The sequence below is a fragment of the Diachasma alloeum genome, unplaced genomic scaffold (assembly GCF_001412515.2).
Source record: "Diachasma alloeum isolate Michigan unplaced genomic scaffold, Dall2.0 Dall_scaffold_00216, whole genome shotgun sequence".
In the NCBI taxonomy this organism is placed as follows: Eukaryota; Metazoa; Arthropoda; class Insecta; order Hymenoptera; family Braconidae; genus Diachasma; species Diachasma alloeum.
The window spans coordinates 421,292-440,438 of NW_021680381.1; the positions used below are offsets into that span (position 1 = coordinate 421,292).

At 36.4% G+C, this 19,147-nt stretch overlaps 2 protein-coding genes across 5 annotated transcripts; one reads left to right on the forward strand and one right to left on the reverse strand.

Moving 5' to 3' along the window:
• Positions 1-4: 4 nt before the first annotated feature.
• LOC107037293 (DCN1-like protein 5) lies at positions 5-8,399 on the forward strand. 4 transcript variants are annotated; one of them, XM_015255769.2, is made up of 6 exons: positions 5-62; positions 663-848; positions 3,125-3,360; positions 4,666-5,026; positions 5,356-5,563; positions 6,018-8,399. In XM_015255769.2, exons 2-6 carry the CDS (start codon positions 723-725, stop codon positions 6,101-6,103), a joined length of 1,017 nt encoding a protein of 338 aa, XP_015111255.1. In that variant the 5' UTR covers positions 5-62; positions 663-722; the 3' UTR covers positions 6,104-8,399. The 4 variants fall into 4 exon arrangements, with proteins under 4 accessions (XP_015111255.1, XP_015111259.1, XP_015111257.1 ...); XM_015255773.2 differs by having other exon boundaries at positions 19-62; positions 714-848; XM_015255771.2 differs by lacking the exon at positions 5-62 and adding an exon at positions 404-590.
• Positions 8,309-11,614, reverse strand: LOC107037294 (protein FRG1 homolog). The gene is made up of 5 exons (XM_015255775.2): positions 11,171-11,614; positions 10,349-10,428; positions 9,513-9,805; positions 9,246-9,445; positions 8,309-8,564 (listed from the first exon to the last, which is right to left on the reverse strand). Exons 1-5 carry the CDS (start codon positions 11,227-11,229, stop codon positions 8,417-8,419), a joined length of 780 nt encoding a protein of 259 aa, XP_015111261.1. The 5' UTR covers positions 11,230-11,614; the 3' UTR covers positions 8,309-8,416.
• Positions 11,615-19,147: the final 7,533 nt, after the last annotated feature.

Below are 19,147 nucleotides of genomic sequence, written 5' to 3' on the forward strand. Positions count from 1 at the left end.
CTATGTTTGGCAGACGAGGAGAGGAAACAGTCGTTGGCAGTGACAGACTGTAGGGCCTAGGGGTAATACCTAAATTGGATTTATTCACATCATCCCAATTATTAACAATTAACAACCCCCTGATAACACAATTGACCCCCCATTAACGCCCCAAATAACCAAATCAATAGAATTAAAAATAAAGGTTGGTCCTACTTCAAGTTCTCTCCGAAATTAGCGAAAAAAAAACTCTTTTGCCAAAATTTCTGGCACATCTCCTTCCTTTATCCATGCAGTTCACGAAATCGCCTTGGGAAATTGTAGGGGGGGTCTAATTAATAGCTTATCATTAATTTAATCGAGGGGTTGATCATCTTCTTCTGTTCAGTTGCAAAAAAAGGGGAGGACAAAAATTGAAAGATTCTCCTCGCAAACCAAAGTTGTTCAGCCTTGCTTCCTCCCTCAGAACCCTCTACGCCCCCCCTTTCCCTCCCCGCGGCCCCGTTCGCTAACATTCTGCTCTCCATCGCCAGCCGAACGCGATTTTTAAGGCATCCGGGGCTGAGTAATAATTAAAAGCCATCTGCATGCCCAGTAATTTCAATAAATTTGTAATAGATAATGTGATTGTGAATAATCGTTGGCTGTGATTGTACGATAATTGATATTTTATGTTCGGGCAGAAATCGAGGAATTTGATGAAATTTGAAAAAACGTGATTTTTGGGGGCATAGGATGTATTGATGAACCTAACCTCAATATTGTCGGAGACGGCTGAGAAGGAGCAGGAGAATCGTTACGGGACACAGTTTATCACTGATCAGCTTGGGTCATTCAATTTGTCGGAGAATCGACAGTACAGCTGCAACGTGAGTTGAAAGTGTTTGGGATTATTTGGCTTCGGGGATTTTGGATTTTGGGGGAGGGAGGGGGATTTTTTGGAAGAAATTCGGAAGTGAGGGGGGACCTTGGGGGTTCGGTTCACGTCGTGAATTGTGGCAGGGGTATTAATAATATCGGGGTTGAAGGATTTTATCCATCTATTGTATTTTAGTTGTTTTAGGGTTTTTTAGGGGGAGGAAATTTTTAAATTAATTTTCTTGTTGATAAATTGAGGAAATACTGCGAAGGAATTAATAAGGGTGATTGATAATTCAATCGTGTTTATTTCTGGAGGAGGAAACGTGCATTTCGCGATGATTATTAATTTCTTTTAATTGAATTCTGTGAATTATAATTAGAGGAGAGAATTATAATTGGAAAATTGGGGTTGAAGGGCTCGTGGAGAGATTCAATTTGTCGGAGAATCGACAGTACAACTGTAACGTGAGTTGAAAGTGTTTGGGATTATTTGGCTTTGGGGATTTTGGATTTTGGGGTGGGAGGGGGATTTTTTGGAAGAAATTCGGAAGTGTGGGGGGACCTTGGGGGTTCGGTTCACGTCGTGAATTGTGGCAGGGGTATTAATAATATCGGGGTTTAAGGATTTCATCCATCTATTGTATTTTAGTTGTTTTAGGATTTTTTAGGGGCAGGAAATTTTTAAATTAATTTTTTTGTTGATAAATTGAGGAAATACTGCGAAGGAATTAATAAGGGTGATTGATAATTCAATCGTGTTTATTTCTGGAGGAGGAAACGTGCATTTCGCGATGATTATTAATTTCTTTTAATTGAATTCTGTGAATTATAATTAGAGGAGAGAATTATAATTGGAAAATTGGGGTTGAAGGGCTCGTGGAGAGATTCAATTTGTCGGAGAATCGACAGTACAACTGCAACGTGAGTTGAAAGTGTTTGGGATTATTTGCCTTTGGGGATTTTGAGTTTTGGGGGCGGGAGGGGGATTTTTTGGAAGAAATTCGGAAGTGTGAGGGGACCTTGGGGGTTCGGTTCACGTCGTGAATTGTGGCAGGGGTATTAATAATATCGGGGTTTAAGGATTTTATCCATCTATTGTATTTTAGTTGTTTTAGGGTTTTTTAGGGGGAGGAAATTTTTAAATCAATTTTTTTGTTGATAAATTGAGGAAATACTGCGAAGGAATTAATAAGGGTGATTGATAATTCAATCGTGTTTATTTCTGGAGGAGGAAACGTGCATTTCGCGATGATTATTAATTTCTTTTAATTGAATTCTGTGAATTATAATTAGAGGAGAGAATTATAATTGGAAAATTGGGGTTGAAGGGCTCATGGAGAGATTTAATTTGTCGGAGAATCGAGGAAAAACCTGAGTCGAGATTATTTGGGATAATTCGTTTTTCGGGTTTTGACAGAGGGGTATTAATAATATCAGGGTTTAACGATTTTATTCACCCATTTTATTTTATTTTATTCTTTAAGAAGAAAGACATTTTGGGACTGAACAGGGGAAATTCATTTTGTTTTATTGATCAATTAAATTAACAAAGATCATTGATAAGTCATTCTTGTTTATTTGCGAATGAGGATGCAGTGAATGTTACGATGATTATCAATTTTTTAATTGGATTCTGTAGAGAATTACAATTAAAAAATTGGGATTGAAGGGCTCGTGGACAGAGAGAACATCAGCTGAGTTGTCTCAAGAATAATATCAAACTTAGTAATGTTTCTTCATTCATTCTAATTTTTTATTCAACAAAAAGAGTACTTTGGAATTGAACAGAAAAAATTGATTTCATTGATTTCAATTAGAAAATTGACAAAAACCTGATGGAATGGGTAAACAAATGAAAAAAGATGGTGAATACATCATTCGAGTTTGTTTATCGATTATATGACTGGTGAATTAGTGTAGGTGATGATTATTATAAATTAATTGTTTTCATTATATTTTAAAGACAACCATAACCAAAAAATTGGTGTTAACGGACTGGAATATGGAGTTGAAAAATTTGTATTCATTTATTTCTATTCTTTTTAAAAAAAACGGAATACTCTCCAGTTAAAAAGGAAAAATCGATTTTCATTAATTGCTAAATTCACAAAATACTAATGGACTGGGAACGCGAATAGACAGAGATGATAAACAAATCATTCGAGTTTGTCTATGGACGATATAGATGAGGAAGTAATAGAGGTCATGATGACGATGAGATAATTGTTTTGATTGAATTTTTCAGACATTTATAATTTATAACCAACAAAAATTGGTGTTGAAGGGCTCGTGGTCAGGGGGAATTCTCTCATCTGAGTTGCCCCAAGGATACGGAATAACCGTTGAACCAGCACGAATAGGACAATCATTGGTTACGAGAGGAGGAGGGATGCCTCGCAGTAAGCGGAGAGCGCCCTCCAATACGAATTATCATCATCACGCGTCCACTGATATGTCACCAAGTGCACATGAAGATAGTATGCCGAGGCATCCCTCGAAAAGACTGAGACACACAGCCAGGTGAATTGAATTTACTGATTTTTAATTTTTTTTATTTCCCAGGCTGAACAGAAACATGATTTGAGGCCTGTTCGAGCTTGGGGTTAGATGTCATTCCTCACCCTCGTAGTTTTAAAATTGATATTTCCGTAGAAATCATGAAAACCATCTGAAATACTCAGTTTCAAATTTTTTTTCATCATTATGTATTTTTTATTGCTACATAGAAGAAAATTTATTCAGACTTTTTTTGTAGAGAATTTCCGGAGATACAAAAGAGGCATTCAAATACGAATGACATTTTTTTCCCCTCATGAAAAAATTCCATTTGAATTTTCACGAACAATTCAAGTCAGGCGAACTAATTTGTAATCTTATTCCTTTAATAGACAAGATAGACAACGGTTGCTTCTAAAAAAATAACAAGAGACATTTGCAGAGAATTTCCTCAATTACAAGCAAATTTTTTGAACATTTTTCCTTAAAATCCCTCGTCAGTAAGAGGAATGCATAATTAATAACTAAAAATTTCAATTCACAAAAACTAGTTTCTGATTTCATTATTCCTCCAATTATGCCATCACCGCGTCATTCTAGAAAAAGACATCAAACATCTCCATAAATTCGAAATGAAAAAAAAGTCCACACGTCCACTTCATTAAAAAAAACCCAACCGTTAAGCCTGGAATTCTCTGCACACGAACAACTACAAAAACTTCGAAAACCTCTTTATCTATTAAAAAAAAATCCCTCTAAACTAACTAATCCCAACAATAACTCCTCATTGACCCCCGCATCACCGAAATCATAAAACCCGAGAGATTGGCATTAACGATAAGAACCCTGATATACATACCATCCTCATTAACCCCAACAACCATTACATCAGTAGTCAGAGAGTAGTCTCCGTTGGATGTACAGACATCGTGGTGGTGCAGAGGCGGTATAAAAATAGACAGTCCACAATTTTAGTCTGCCCTTCCTAGTCACTTTAGCTGGTCCAATTTTCCGTCTTCGAACGTCTCTCCTCAATCCACATAATCCACCCCCAAGCCCAGATACATCGAGTCCACCCCCAGTTCTCCCTCTCAGGCGTCATCCCTTAGATTAAATTTCCGCAATTCCCTAAAATTGACGTCTGAATTCTTAAACTCAAATTAAAAATTCATTCGAATTTCATTCGAGTTTCTCTGACAGTGCATGGATGACAACAGGTCTGTGAAGTGCAATAATAATAGCAGAGAATAATAAAAAAGGATCGATCAGTGGCCACATAATGACACGAATGAAGTATTTCCTATTCCTAATATTTATTTTTAACTCCAGGCGTTACACAAAAACAGAGGATGTCTCAAGTGCATCGTCGTTCTCCCAGAAACGATGTATCGCGTGGTTCAGAGAGTACACAGTGCCAGATGATCCAGACACACTCGGCCCTGAAGGAATGGAGAAGTTCTGCGAGGACATTGCTGTAGAGCCTGAGAATGTTGTTATGCTTGTACTCGCTTACAAAATGAATGCACGTCAGATGGGATTTTTCACAATGAGTGAGTGGCTCAAGGGATTGTCGGAGTTGCAGTGTGATACGATAGGTAAAATACAACAGAAATTAGAATACCTGAGGAATTTACTCAATGAGCCACACACCTTCAAGGGAATCTACAGATATGCGTATGATTTTGCCAGGGTGAGAATCAGTTTTTTCTTTTGTCGAAAGTAATTCATTGTGGAAAAAAAAGAAATTTCAGGGATTGTTTAGTAGTAATTTTTAGGGAAGGGAACTTCTAATTTTAGGGAAAATTCAATAGAATTTGACATTCTTGAGCAGCAGAACATGAATTTTCAGCACAAAATTACGCAGAATTTTTAATAATTGAGCAGTCGAAAATATGTTTCGTTGAATTTTTCAAATTTCTATTAATTTTCGGGGAATAGTTAAACTGAAATTTATAGTTTTTGTTGATTTTTCATCAAATAGTGAATTTTTTTAAATATTAATGTGTTGTTGATTATCAGGACAAAGATCAACGTAGTATGGACATGGAGACAGCTCGTGTGATGCTCCAGTTACTCCTAGGAAGACACTGGCCCCTATTCTCCCAATTTGCACAATTTCTAGACCAGTCCAAGTACAAAGTTATCAACAAAGACCAGTGGTGCAACATTCTCGAATTTTCACGAACTATTAATAATGATTTATCAAACTATGATCTGGACGGAGCCTGTAAGTACTACAGTCATTTTAAACCTAGTTGAATTGAAATAGCCAAAACGATTTAAGAACGAAATAGATCAGTTCATGAAGAATATTTTTTAATTTGAGATTTTTAAAAATTCTGGAAATTTCGATACCTTGAATTCCAACAGAGAGAGATCATTTAAAAAAGCTAACACTCAGAAAAATGAATATTTAAGATTTTGAAGCTCATCAAAGACGATTTATTGAAATTAATCCTTTGAGTAGAAAAAAAAATTACTCTTCTGTTCGAGTCTTAGGTTCAATCTTTAGGCTTAAAATAAAAAAATGTCTGTGAATTCTTGACATTTTGGGCTAAAAAAAACTCCAGTTGAATTCTGAAAGTCTCAAGTTTTCAAATTTAGTTTTTTTAACCAATTTTTTTATTTCTTTTAGCGAAATTCAATAAAAAATTATCCGCTAAAATGCTGAAATATTCCAGGGCCAGTAATGCTCGACGAATTCGTCGAGTGGTTGAAAGTTCAAAGAGGCGAGGGGGCGTCTTCAACAAATGTACGTGGCAGCTGAAATATCACATCCACCCAGCCTGTATCTTATTCAAAACCAATTCCCCCAATTCGACAATTTCAATCTCTCTCAATCACATATGTCATAAAGTTGAAAAAATTGACTTTCCAACTTTTGTTTCATTATTTTTCTCGCGTTATTCACAAGTTACTTGAATTATCAATTCACTGATTGGAAAACAAAATTCATCCTGACCCTTCGCTGCAGTCTAAAAATCGTGCAAAATCAATGATCAAAAGTTTAAATCATAGCGCTAACGCCTTTTGTTTTGAGTAATCTAATAGCCTGTAGCTTAACAAAGAAAAAAAAAACCTAGTGTTGCCGTGTATTTCACCGATGGTTGTGCTTAGAAATTCGATATTTGGATTAGGAAAAAAAAAACTTGAAAAGAACAAAATCCGAAAGATTATTCTCCCTCAGCACTACATCAGTAACTTCTTCACTCGTCTCTCGATATATGGATTAAAGTAAATATGATTAACATAACCGTCCAATTGCCGTGTATTTCATACTCGATAAATTGGAACTGTATAAAGGACGAAGAATATCATAATGGAATAACATTAACTCAGTTTTTTACGGAGTTCTAGATGGGATGCCTTACTTACGTTGAAGGGATTTGTGTTGGACGGTTGCTCGATTTTGGGCACAATCATGTAAATAACGGTGTAATTTAACTGATTAATTACTTGATACTACTGATAATTAGTCGACTTAATCCAATGCATGATTGATAGCTGTGATTAAGTGGAATAAATGACAAAAATCCTTCGTTGAGAGAATTGAAATCAATTGAAATGCACTAAAATGAAACTGATTGATGAGAAAATAATAGAAAATGAAAAATAAAATGATTATCGATGGAAACTCAGGAAGTGAACGGGGGAAGTGAATTATCCTTCCGTAATTTTTTTTCCAGTGAAACATTACGGAAGGAAAATACTGATTTTTTTGTAATAGCTAGAAATACGTTAGAATTAATTAAACTTTTATTTCACTTAATTGCAGTGAATAACGAAAGCAATAAGGTCCTCATGAAGATCATTGCCAAATCAAGTTAAACGGGCAATCGAATGAGAAACCTGACTCACAATGTGAATTCTAAGTAGTTAAATAAATTAATAACATACGTGCGAATTACAGCAAAGAATTTCTCTTCTGTTTAGATGTTAAGTATTCTCGAGGTGTTTATTGAAAAATTTCGAGGCGACGGGTGAATTGAGGAGTTTTTTGTCATTTTCTTGGAACATTGATCCTGAGAATTGAACTCATCATTTAAATTTTACGTTTTTTGGTAATTGTGGATTTATCAGGTGATAATTGCATAATAGAGAATCAAATTCTCATTCTGTGATTTTCCATTTTTTGTTAACTGTGGAATCACTTCCACGAGGAAAATGTCAAGAAAACTTTGATAGATTATGAAATAGTCTGCAAAAAAATTCACCTGACTTTTTCCCCTGAAATCATTGATAGCGAGTGTAAATCCACGTTTAGCAAGAATTAAACTCGATTTTTACATTTTTCTGGAGATAAAAAAAAAGATCTTTCATTCGTAGTTTCATTCGTACGTTCACCAGTCAATACAACCTGTTTATTCATGTCCATAAAGTCTCGATCTCGTTTCTCCCCAGCTATTTAAGTTCATACGATGTAAGTGTGATAAAGAGGAGACATTGAAGGACGAATTTTTTAAATTGAGAAGACGAAAAATAAGAAAAACAAATTGAAAAATACCAACTCTTGAGTTGTAAATTTTCTTGAAGAGATAGTAGCAGGCAATAATTCTCCCTACGTAATTTAAGTAATAATTTAATAATCCACTTGTCACTTTAATATGCAATTGTTGTCTAAGGAAACAAACTTGTAGATACACTTGTAATTCCTAGTGATAATTCAGTCTCGTCTCTGTTCTGCCCCCATTATCCTTTCCCACCATCCTCGATCATCCCAGACCATTTTTTCATCAGTATTCTAACGAATGATAATGTAATCACGTTGAAAATGTAATGTCAAGAGCCTGCTGGTACCTTTTCAACTCACGATAATAAAATATACAATTGATTTAGAGGGGTAATGTGTTTATTGTAAAACTGCTCAATGTTTTTAGGATGTTTTGCGTTTTATTTGGTGCAAAAAAGCATCATTTGCTCAATTAATTTAATCGTTCGATCAATAATCAGATGAATTATACTCGAGATGACATTCATTTATTCATTACTCCTTTATTTATGTAGAAGAGATGGTGGACATTCTGATGATTTTTCAGTGCCAATACAATTCATGTACAATTTAATTTTTTTTTTTCATTGATTATTTACAATAACGATCGGATTTCATTTTACTTCGTCTGTCTAGCAGTGTTTCGTGGAGAATTCCTTGGTTTTTCGCCTCTTCCAGTTGAGTTTTGTCGCCAGTGTTGATTCGTAATTTTTTGTCTTGGAATTTTTGGAATTTTCGGCTGAAAGGAGAATTTTATTTTTATTATTTTGGCTTTCTCTAATAACTTCTGAAGGAAGAATGTACAAAAAATAAAAAATAAATTTTCTTGTCAATTTAGTGGACAATGAGAAATGTCTGGAGATTTTTCTCTAATCCTATTCATTTTAGATATATTTCATGAATTAAGACATGTCCCAAACGGAGAGATAAAATTTCACGAGCTAAAAAAAATATTTTCCAATGGCTTCCGGATGGAAGTTTTGCAATCGTTCAAACACAGTATGATCCAACTTTTTTTTTAGACCTCGTCCGTACGTGTGTGTATGTGTGTACGTATGTAACAAAGTTTCTTCAATTCACTAATGACTGGATGGAATTGAATCCACCCATTAATTGAATTAAATTTTTTCAAATGCAGATATTGATCAAATAATTCACCAAATCAAGAATAATGATGATGATAACATTTAACTAAGTGGAAAATCTGACAAAATTAGTTTAAAAAAAATATTATTCAATTTAATAAAGTGAAATGAACAATGAATGATGCATGATAGAAGGAAATGATCTGCAAAGTAACCATTCGCAAGCATATTGCTAATTTATTAGCAAAAAACTATACTATACGCAATACAAGAGCAATTTCCCACTTGTTTTCCTCCAGAAATAATTAATATTCTCTTCAAAAACGTGTACTTACACATAATTAACTTCAATCTGTGCGAGTGACCCTTGCTCCTCGACAGGTACATCCTTGTAAGGATCATCGACCTTCTGTATCATGCTCCTGAGCGATAAAAATTCGTCAGGCCCAGCTGTTTTGCTCTGGCACACAGCATCTTCCTCATCCGATATCGACATGAAGCATCCGTTGTTCCCCAAAATGGCTAGTTTTCCGTCCTGAAATCATCAGAGATTATCCAAAAGCCCTTCAGAGCGTTCTTCATTGGACAATTATGACTACAACCTGAAAAATGGGCTCCCACTGCTCCATGGCCCCCACAGCATCACTCCTCCCCACGACCACTCCCTTCTTATCAACCCCAATGTACTTCCCATACCCTGACTTCAGGGCTATCTTAGTCTCGTTCACTGGAAATGCTGTGAGGATTTCCTCGGGGGAGGGCCCCTCCCCTTCGTCGTGAGGTGCTCCAAGGGTGAATAATCCATTGTCGAGGGCTTTCACGTACGTCTGATTTCCGAATTCAATTGCCACTGTCCCTGTTATCTCGGTGACATTCTTCACCTTCCACCAGCCGCCTGAAATGAACGTAATGAAATGATGTAGAAGACACTGGCGTAAAATGGAAGACCAGGGAAAACGAATACTGAGAAGAAAGTTCAATTTAGAAAATGTTTCAGTAGCGAAGAGGAAAAAAGTTCAAGTCGACTTGGCTCTTAGCTGAGTTTTTGAAGAATATCTCCGAATCGAAGGGAGATAACGAAATTTTCGTAATTGCCTTTTTTGTAGAGCGAATTGCGGGCTACAAAGCTCAACACCAATTCACACTCAACTCCGAACGTTTTTTGAGGGTTGTTTGACTCTCAAAACCATTGTCCTTAATTCCACACGTTTTTAAAGGTTTTTTGACCCTCAAATCTAAACGTTTTTAATGGTGTTTTGACCCACAAAACCATTTGACCATCAACTCCAAACGTTTTTAAGGGCCGTTTGACCCTCAACACTATTTGACTCATAATTTCAAATGTTTTGAAGGATCATTTGTTAATTAAGGACTCAGTTAATTTATGATTTCTCAATTTTAAGGAGTTTATTCTCAATTGTGGATATCCATTAATTACCGTGTTGCATAGCGTCAACGTCTTTAGTCTCCGAATCCTCCTTACTCCGTCCATGCTTCTTATGTTTACGCTTTTTGGATCTGGAAGAGTGATCAATTAAAATTAAGCAAATTCATCGATTTAAATTCAATATAATAACGATGGAGTCGCCCTACGGGGCTAGCGCACTGCGGTGAGCTATTGTTGTGCTTTTTTTTACACTTTAGCAATCAAATTTTTTTTTAAGCACTTGAAATTAGAATGCATAAAACAACGCTCAATCTCGTTGAGAAATATTAACAATTCTACTTAAGGATTTTTTCCAAAATATGTCATAAACTCGAGTCTTCCAGGCCTAAGTTTACAGAATAAATAAAATATCGTTCATAGAACTTTTTTTTAATACTAGTTTTTAAGGTTTGTAAATATTGTATATATTGTCTTTGAATAAAAACTTGGTTAAACAAAAAAAAACTGCGGAGGTGAGCAGGCTTAGCTCTGGGAAGCTAAGCAGCGCTGAGCGTGGTCACTAGATGGATGGGTGACCGCGCGGGAACACCTCAGGACAGAAACATTGTTTGGAAAAACTGGAAAGAGCATTTGGGAAAAACAAATATGCGGAAAAAACGGGATAAAGGAATAAGAAACCGTAAAAACCGAAAGGTATGCAGTGAAATGGAATAAATAAAAAATAAAAAATGACAGCGATGGAGTCACCTTAATGAAGCCTGAAGTGGAGTAATTAATACATCGAGAAGATGACAAATGTAATCGACAAAGTGAACTCCAACTATTAAATCCAGTTGCTCAATGTTTGTTTACGTTGGGAATAATAATACGTACTTTACTTTTTCTCCCTTCAGGCACAACTTCTTTATCCTCACTTTCTCGTACTCGGCCATTAATTTTCTAAATTTATTCAGTAATTGGGGAGATGTTTATTTATTCAGAAGTAGATCACGTCACGGGAACTCACGAACTCACAACATAACCTCTCGAATAAACAGAATCATAGGTATTCGGACCGCTATTTACCGATGGTGGCGTGGTGATCGCCCTCATAACATGGACGACCGATGGTTTACTCGTTCAAACTTGTTCAAACCCTCACATTGTAGCTGACAGTAGTAGTTCCTCTTCGACTCATTCTTGTCTGTATTGTTTTTAATTGTTGTACTCGAAGTTCCGATGGTGTCATATTTTAGAAAAACTTGAGGATTTGCAAAGTAATTGATTGAAGTTCCAACGATAAACCATCGGACGGCCATTTTTTTTTAGTGCAGGCGATACCCACCAGACATCGCAGCGATTTATAGCGTCCCCAATCGTATTTCACAAAATATGTAAAAGCTTTGCGAATGACTTTACCGTTCCCATCCCGGTACAAACCTCTCCACCGGTATGGACTCGACCGCGCCCATAAAACATAGTAGTCCGCCCTGTCCCCGCTAGATCATATTGTACGGAATGTCGGCAATAACGACACTTTACGGTGGTCAGTTATCGACTCGTTTTGAAAAAAGTAAGTAGATNGTATTTCACAAAATATATATGTAAAAGCTTTGCGAATGACTTTACCGTTCCCATCCCGGTACAAACCCTCTCCACCGGTATGGACTCGACCGCGCCCATAAAACATAGTAGTCCGCCCTGTCCCCGCTAGATCATATTGTACGGAATGTCGGCAATAACGACACTTTACGGTGGTCAGTTATCGACTCGTTTTGAAAAAAGTAAGTAGATTTTGAGATGTTTAATGAAATTCATAGGTGTAAATATTAGAATTTTTTTCTGCTAAATTTCTATTCGTTTTTGTTGCTAAAATTGCTGAAAAAAAAAATCTCAGAGTAAGCGCTAAATTTTTTCATTGAATTTGCTCATACAGGCGTATGAATGTCTGGGGAGCCTCGAGCCCCCCACTCTCCCTTCTCTCCGCCCGTGATTTCTTCATTCGCCAAGGTCACGGATGGCTTCGATTAACATTTCCGATAAATACCATCCCATAACATCGAACTTCTAAAACCCATTCGTCCCCCTGCGGATAACAATCAAATATATCTCAGATCCTATTCGTTTTTTCCGTCTTCCAACCGTCAGAAAACTACAAAAAAATGTCTTATAAATAACTCAGGATCAACGATTTTTCAATTTATCAATTTCATGTCAAGACACCTCTCTCCAGTCTCATTGACTTATTTCATCAATCTAATTTTTTTCTCCTGGCTTCAAGCAATTTTTTTTTTCATATCTAAAAAACTAAATAATGTAGATGATACGTGCATAGGTTGTCGATGTACTTGCACCCCTTCATTCATTCAATCCAAGCCACCCTCTTACCAAACGCCCCCCCCCCCTCTCTATCCATCTTCCTCCACTGAACGGTAGCGCGCTTTTCGCCTCCATTCGAAATTGTTGGATACCGAATGGAAGTGGGGGTGTCTTCTGTGCCGGCAATCGCGGAGGGGTGCCTTTCAACCCCCCAGTATTGCCGCAAAACGCGCGTACGTCAGACGCTAACGCTTCGTGTTTCTCCGTCCGTAGTAAACCATTGTCAAGTGTGAAATTGTTTGAAAATTTATTGACAAATTGCAGTTTAAATTATTTCAGTGGTTTTCGAGTGTCATCTTGTATTTTTCCTGTAATTGTGATTTTTTTGTTAGTTTTCGTTGGTTTTAATCAGAGTGTGGTGATATAATTGTATTCTTTTATCACGAACCGAAGGAGTTTGCTGAGGCGGCACCATGGACAGTGTTTTGGTAATATGGCAGCTAAACTGTAAGTGTTATTAATTTATTCATGTAACTGTTTAGTTATTTGGTGTGGGTACAGATTAAGGTACATTAAGCGGATGTTTGGAAACATTTTCAAGTGATTGATGAATTCTCCGGTGATTTAGGCTATAAGATTTGAAGAAAAGACGATTTTCATGTGGAGTTTTTTCATTGAAAATTCTTTTCCTTGAAAAAAGGGCGATCGAACAATAAAGTGTTGATTAGTTTTCTGCGAGAGGGCGGAAGTGGCTATAAAAAAGTTGTGAGTAAGGTGAAAAAGATATGAAATTTGGGAATAGTTCTTCTTCAATAGCCACCGCGGAGCGGCAAGTTATTTTAAATGTTCTTTCTGTTGAAAGAAAATTGATATTGCTTTCGTTTTCGGGGTAACGGTTCATAACAATTTCAAGTTTAAGCTGGAATTGGCGTAAATTTGAATTAACTTATGGATTAATTATTTGAGAATATATTCGCCTGTATTTTTCTCATTTTTAACAATTGTCAGGGAATAATTCAGTTGTGAAGCGGTAAACTGAGTTAAGTCGATTTTGACTATTAGCCAGTTTTTGCTGAATATCTCGGAATCTAAGAGAGATAGCAAAATTTTTCTGAAGACTTTTTTCATGACGCTTTATTAGCTCTACAAAAAAGGTTATGACAAAAATCTTTCTATCTCTTTTAGATTCCGAGATATTCGTCAAAAACTAGCCAATAGTAAAGAACGACTTAACCCGGTTTACCGCTTCGCTACTGAGTTGATGAAATCTATTATTTCTTTTGGAGTTTTCATTGAATTGCGAATCACCAATTTGTGTAGTGCCACTTTCACTGGTAAAGAGGAAAATTCTAATTTTATATGTAATTTATTACACATTCTTGGAAAACAAGATCCTTAAATTTCATATTTCGCTGACGATTCAGTGGAAGTCGATATATTGAGCTACAGGCCCCCATAAATTGTCCATTTATTTGATTCTTTTAAAAAAGATGATAGATGTTTGATACCAAATTACGTCGAGCTTTCAATTAATTCCAAATTCAATAATATAACTCACCTTACGAATTTCCATTAATTAAACCTGGAATCATAAAGCTAAAATTTATACTGGAATTTTCTATCGATCTGTGAAAATTCCTTGAAATTTTAGTGAAACTGCTGAATGATAAAAATTTCCACGTATTGTACCGAAAATTTTCACCGTTGTCAGAATATCAAAATTCTCCCAAAATAAACATTTTTTCAACACTTCAAACAACTCAACAAAGAGAGCAAAGCAAATAGTCCGATGTTTCGAATCACAATCCTTCTGAAAAGCCCCTTTTTACATCGATGATGAATCGTTAGGTATTCAAACTGGAATTGCAATCAACTGCTGATTGAGTTTACATACAGTTTGTATACCCTATAAGAGTAGAATTTGTCAGTACCAAACATACCACCGGAAATCCCCCAATCCTATCATGAATATTTATTGTTAAATTTCTCTCCTCCCATTACAATTTTTCCCGAAAATATCAATAATATTATTTTGATTCATATGATCGTTTATTTTTATCCCTCTCCATCGATATGCAAATTAACCGTGTATTTACATTTCACGTTTTACCGAGTGTCGTTATGAGTAGAGTGAATTTACAAAATTTCCCGGACCATTAAATCACACCATTAATTTCCGATAAAACGACAGAGCGAGAATTATTCATTAAAAAAGTACCAGTGAAGAGTGAGTAATTAACTTGCGACGCGGATCGTTCATTGGGGGTGAAAAAAATGAGAAAAAAAATATCAACTCGACGTGCGCGAGAGAGTGAATGAGCCAGTCTAACCGCAAAAGTCAATATTTCTTTTTATCTTTTTAGTGTTTACTCTTCTTCTTGTCGATTGTCAGCCCAATTTAAAGTTGTCTGTACCTGTACCCGTGCACTGCTCATGAATTATTTCATGCATTTGTCCGTGATCTCTTCTCGTTAATGTCTCTCATTATCTTTCCACTCGATCAACAGCAAAATGCAAAAGCAAAAATAACTGAATGAAAGCGAAACGACGAGCGGATTAAATTTGCCGTTTTATTAATTAACATTGGGCATCTGCCTCCAACTGGGAGTCGATACCGAAATTTAATTAAAAGCAAAACAATTGGTTTTTGCAAGTTTGCTCATCACTCGATAAATTTTCTCTAATGTGATAAAAATATGGAAGGGGTGCTCTTCGTTTTTAAGGATGTTCTACACCCTTTCTGCCAAAATTCACGTTTTTTTAATTTTTCTGGCAAATTTATGATGGAATTGACGTGAAAAAATATAACGTTTTTGCGTTTTGTCATTATTTAATGACTGACGAAATTTTAAGGTGGTGCGAACATTTTCCTGCGTTTTCTCTAAACTTTTAAAAAGAATCACAAAACTGTAGAAAAAACGCATGAAAATTATCGCACCACTACGCAACTTCGTGAGCCATTAAAGAATGACAAACCACAAAATCGTTATATTTTTTCACGTCACTCCCATCGATAATTTGCCAGAAAAATGAAAACAACGTCAATTTTGGCTAAAAGGGTGTCGAACATCCTTAAGAATTTTTGATGTTAGGGATTTGAGATAACACTGTTCATGGAATTTCTCATTTTTCTTGGGAAAATTATTTGTTTTTAAATTAAAAATGGGTAATTCTCGCCTTCCGGCTGCTGAACAAATGCAATTCCACCGAATTTTCCGTAAAATCCAGAATTCTCTGTTTATTTTCTCAATTTCAGTGTTTTATTAACAGTTCAAACCGCGATGCGACGCGTTTTCATCAATTATTTTCCGGTAAAATCAGAACAATGATTTTCCAAAGTTACCAATCACTCAACAAATTCACCCCAATAAAATCCCAACATATTTTGAATAATCCCCCACGAGTTGAGCCTCAATTACCAACATCCATTACCCGACATGCCCCAAGAACCGTCCAAAAATAAAAAAATAAAAACACATCGAAGGTTTTTTTTTCCCAGCACCAAAGTGAACATATTTCTTTTTCCTCTCGCATTTCGTTGAAATGAGATAACCCAGATATTCGTATTTCATAGAGCCCACATGGGTTTTACATTAAACCACAGTGATATTTTTCCGAGTGTTGAAAAAAATCCATCACGAATAACGAGTTTGAGGATGATATGAAAGACAGGCGAGTGCAGGAGAGAAGTCAAAATAAAGTAAATAATGAAATACACTGAGAGAAAAATATAATTCTTCAGAGTGGCTGTGGTGGTCATGCGGGGAGAGTGTGGCGGTCATCCAAGCTAAGCTAAAAATTGACTCAGTGTGACCAATGGACACAGTGTAATCCCTGCATTATCGGCCGGCTGTACGACCGGGGTTTTCTATGGTTTCCCTTGCAGCCCTAGCCCGAATGGGATACAGTTGAGAGTAAAACGGCCCATGGTAACGCAGAAAAAATCAGAAGAGAGAAGTGGGAGAGGCAAGGCAGACGAATGAAAAGCCTATAAAACCGTAATGGTACACTGATAGAATGATTCATTTATTCCAAACGACATTCGTTAACTATTAACGAATATTCATTTGGTCATATTCAACTCTACCATTCATTAATAGTTAACGAATGGTTCACTTGAATGGTGAAAGTCAAGTCAAACAAGGCTCCTCAAACGTACATTCGTTAACTATTAACGAATGAATATTTGGTGGGACCGAATAGACCCTAACCTCCAATCAAAATCTATTCGTTAACAATAACTAATCGGTTGCGTCAGGACTAGCAAATGTTTGCGGAGAACACCGGGGGGTTTGGGTGCTGGAGAAGCCCTTCTATTCGCACGTTAGAGAAAAGAACACTCAATTCATTTCTCAATGTAATCATCTCCTAAGTACGAATTTTTTATCAATTCATGAAAGTAGAAAATTTCTCGGCTGGAGATTACATTAGGTTAAAAAAATTGAACTTTTCCATTTTTGTGGTGAATACATGTGACTTGACGCCAAGGACTGTTTTATTTAATTCAAGTAAATGTATCTCTAGAGGAGATAATTGATATTCACCGAAAGATCTTATTTATTTGAAATTGGTCCAAGTATATGAAAGAAATATTTCCATGAAAATATTTTTTCATCACGCTGTGACGAAAAGTGAACTTTTAGGCACGCGGAGCGTCCTAAATATTTTCCGTCACATTGTGATGAAAAATATTGTTCGTAACTCGTGAAAAAATGTTTTTTACCTCGTGGGATTATATCACTCGCCTTCGGCTCGTGATGTAAACCTGCCACTCGCCAAAAAACACTTTTTTGCACTCGTTACGAAATTAGTTATTTTCATTACAAGGTCCACAAAGTATTTTCTGACGAATGTGGCTTTGTATAATCAAATTCGTCAGAAAATACTTTTGGACCGTGTGATGAATGCAATTTTTCGTCAGAAGGCCCGTAAACCGCGATCAAACCGAGCGAAGCGAGGGGTCTTCTTACGAAAATACTGTTTTCTATCAGTGTAGTTCGAAAATATTGCTGGTTGACGTCTGCGGTTGCGTCAGGACTAGCAAATGTTTGCGGAGAAAACCGGGGGGTTTGGGTGCTGGAGGAGCCTTTCTATTCGCACGTTAGACGTGACTCCTTGGCGCGTGGCAAACCGACCCCCTCGGTCTCGTGCATCGGTACAATAACATGCTGTACATGTTAGGTACACATGTAATTGTGATTTCAAGACAGGAGAGAACAGAATAGAACAGCACCGCCTCTGCTTAGCGTATTTTCCCTTTTCTGCCTGGAAATTTCAATGTCAGCTACCCAGAGAATATAAAATTAATAATTACTATGTGAGCGTAGTAATTTTCATATTACCACACTGTTAGAAATTTTCATCTGAATTTTCCGGGTTGAATCCCGGAAGTTTTTATCATGTTTAATTTCTACTAGAATTTCAGGAAATCTTGTCAGTCAAAAATAAAATATTCTGTTGATTTTTTTCTTCGAATTATCAGAAAATCAATGAAATGCTCGATTTTTCACTTTAATTATTCCATGAAAATTCGGAAAAATCAGGAAAATTCAGGGAAAAATTGATAATTCATGTTATTTTGTTTCTGAATTTTCCGCAAGTAAATTGACTCAACACGACAACAGATCTCTTCAGGGGAACATATAATTGTTCAGCAGAACTAATTTTTTCTCAGTGGGTTACACGTGACTCCTTGGTCCTTGATCTCGTGGATCGGTAGAATTGAGTTACAATAAATTATACCAGAATTTTAAACTGTAATGCCCCGAGTGCTCCAAAATTGGGGGAAAAATTTTCGACGGTTTTGTCGCACAGGAACCAAAGGGCGAAATTTCTATTAGAAAAATTTTCTAACAGTGCAAACTTCTGTAATCGTGGAATTATCTAGGGAACACGTGGTCTCCCGCGAAAGCACTACAAAACCATTTTGTGGGAAATTTTCTCAGCTACAAAAAAATGTCCTTTGACATTTTCCTCTGAACCCACTCCCTTCCTGGTAATACCGTAATTAACGGAAAGGGGGGAATTTTCATGAATTTATGCCGTCGACTCGTCTCTCTCGCCCGCAATTTGTGTTCTACCTTTCCACCCTTGGCTCCCCTCTGTCTTTCTCTCGCTCTTTCACTTGTACGCCCTCCGCAGCCGCTATCGATGCTATTAAATATGTAGCAACCACATTGGGGCGTCATGCAACGCACCATGCTAGAGTATCGATTGACATTCTCATATTTTTCTTTTCAAAATACCGTGTCTTCCCTACGGTCTTATCGCATAAACCAGATACAGTTAAATTGAAATTTATGGACTGGGAAAATATCAATCACTGGGGAAAAATTATTGAAGGTTCGAGGGTAATGCTGGTGATGGGAATGCAGGGCATAAGCACAATGTTAAAAACTTTTGTCTGAAATTTTTGGCGAAGGAAAAATCAATGGCTTGACAGAAAATATCGATACGTGCCCTAATGGACATTTGCATGATGATTTTATTGAACCGAGTCTCCACAAAATTTCAAATCAAAAACGGGGATGGAAAAAGGCACATGAAACGAAG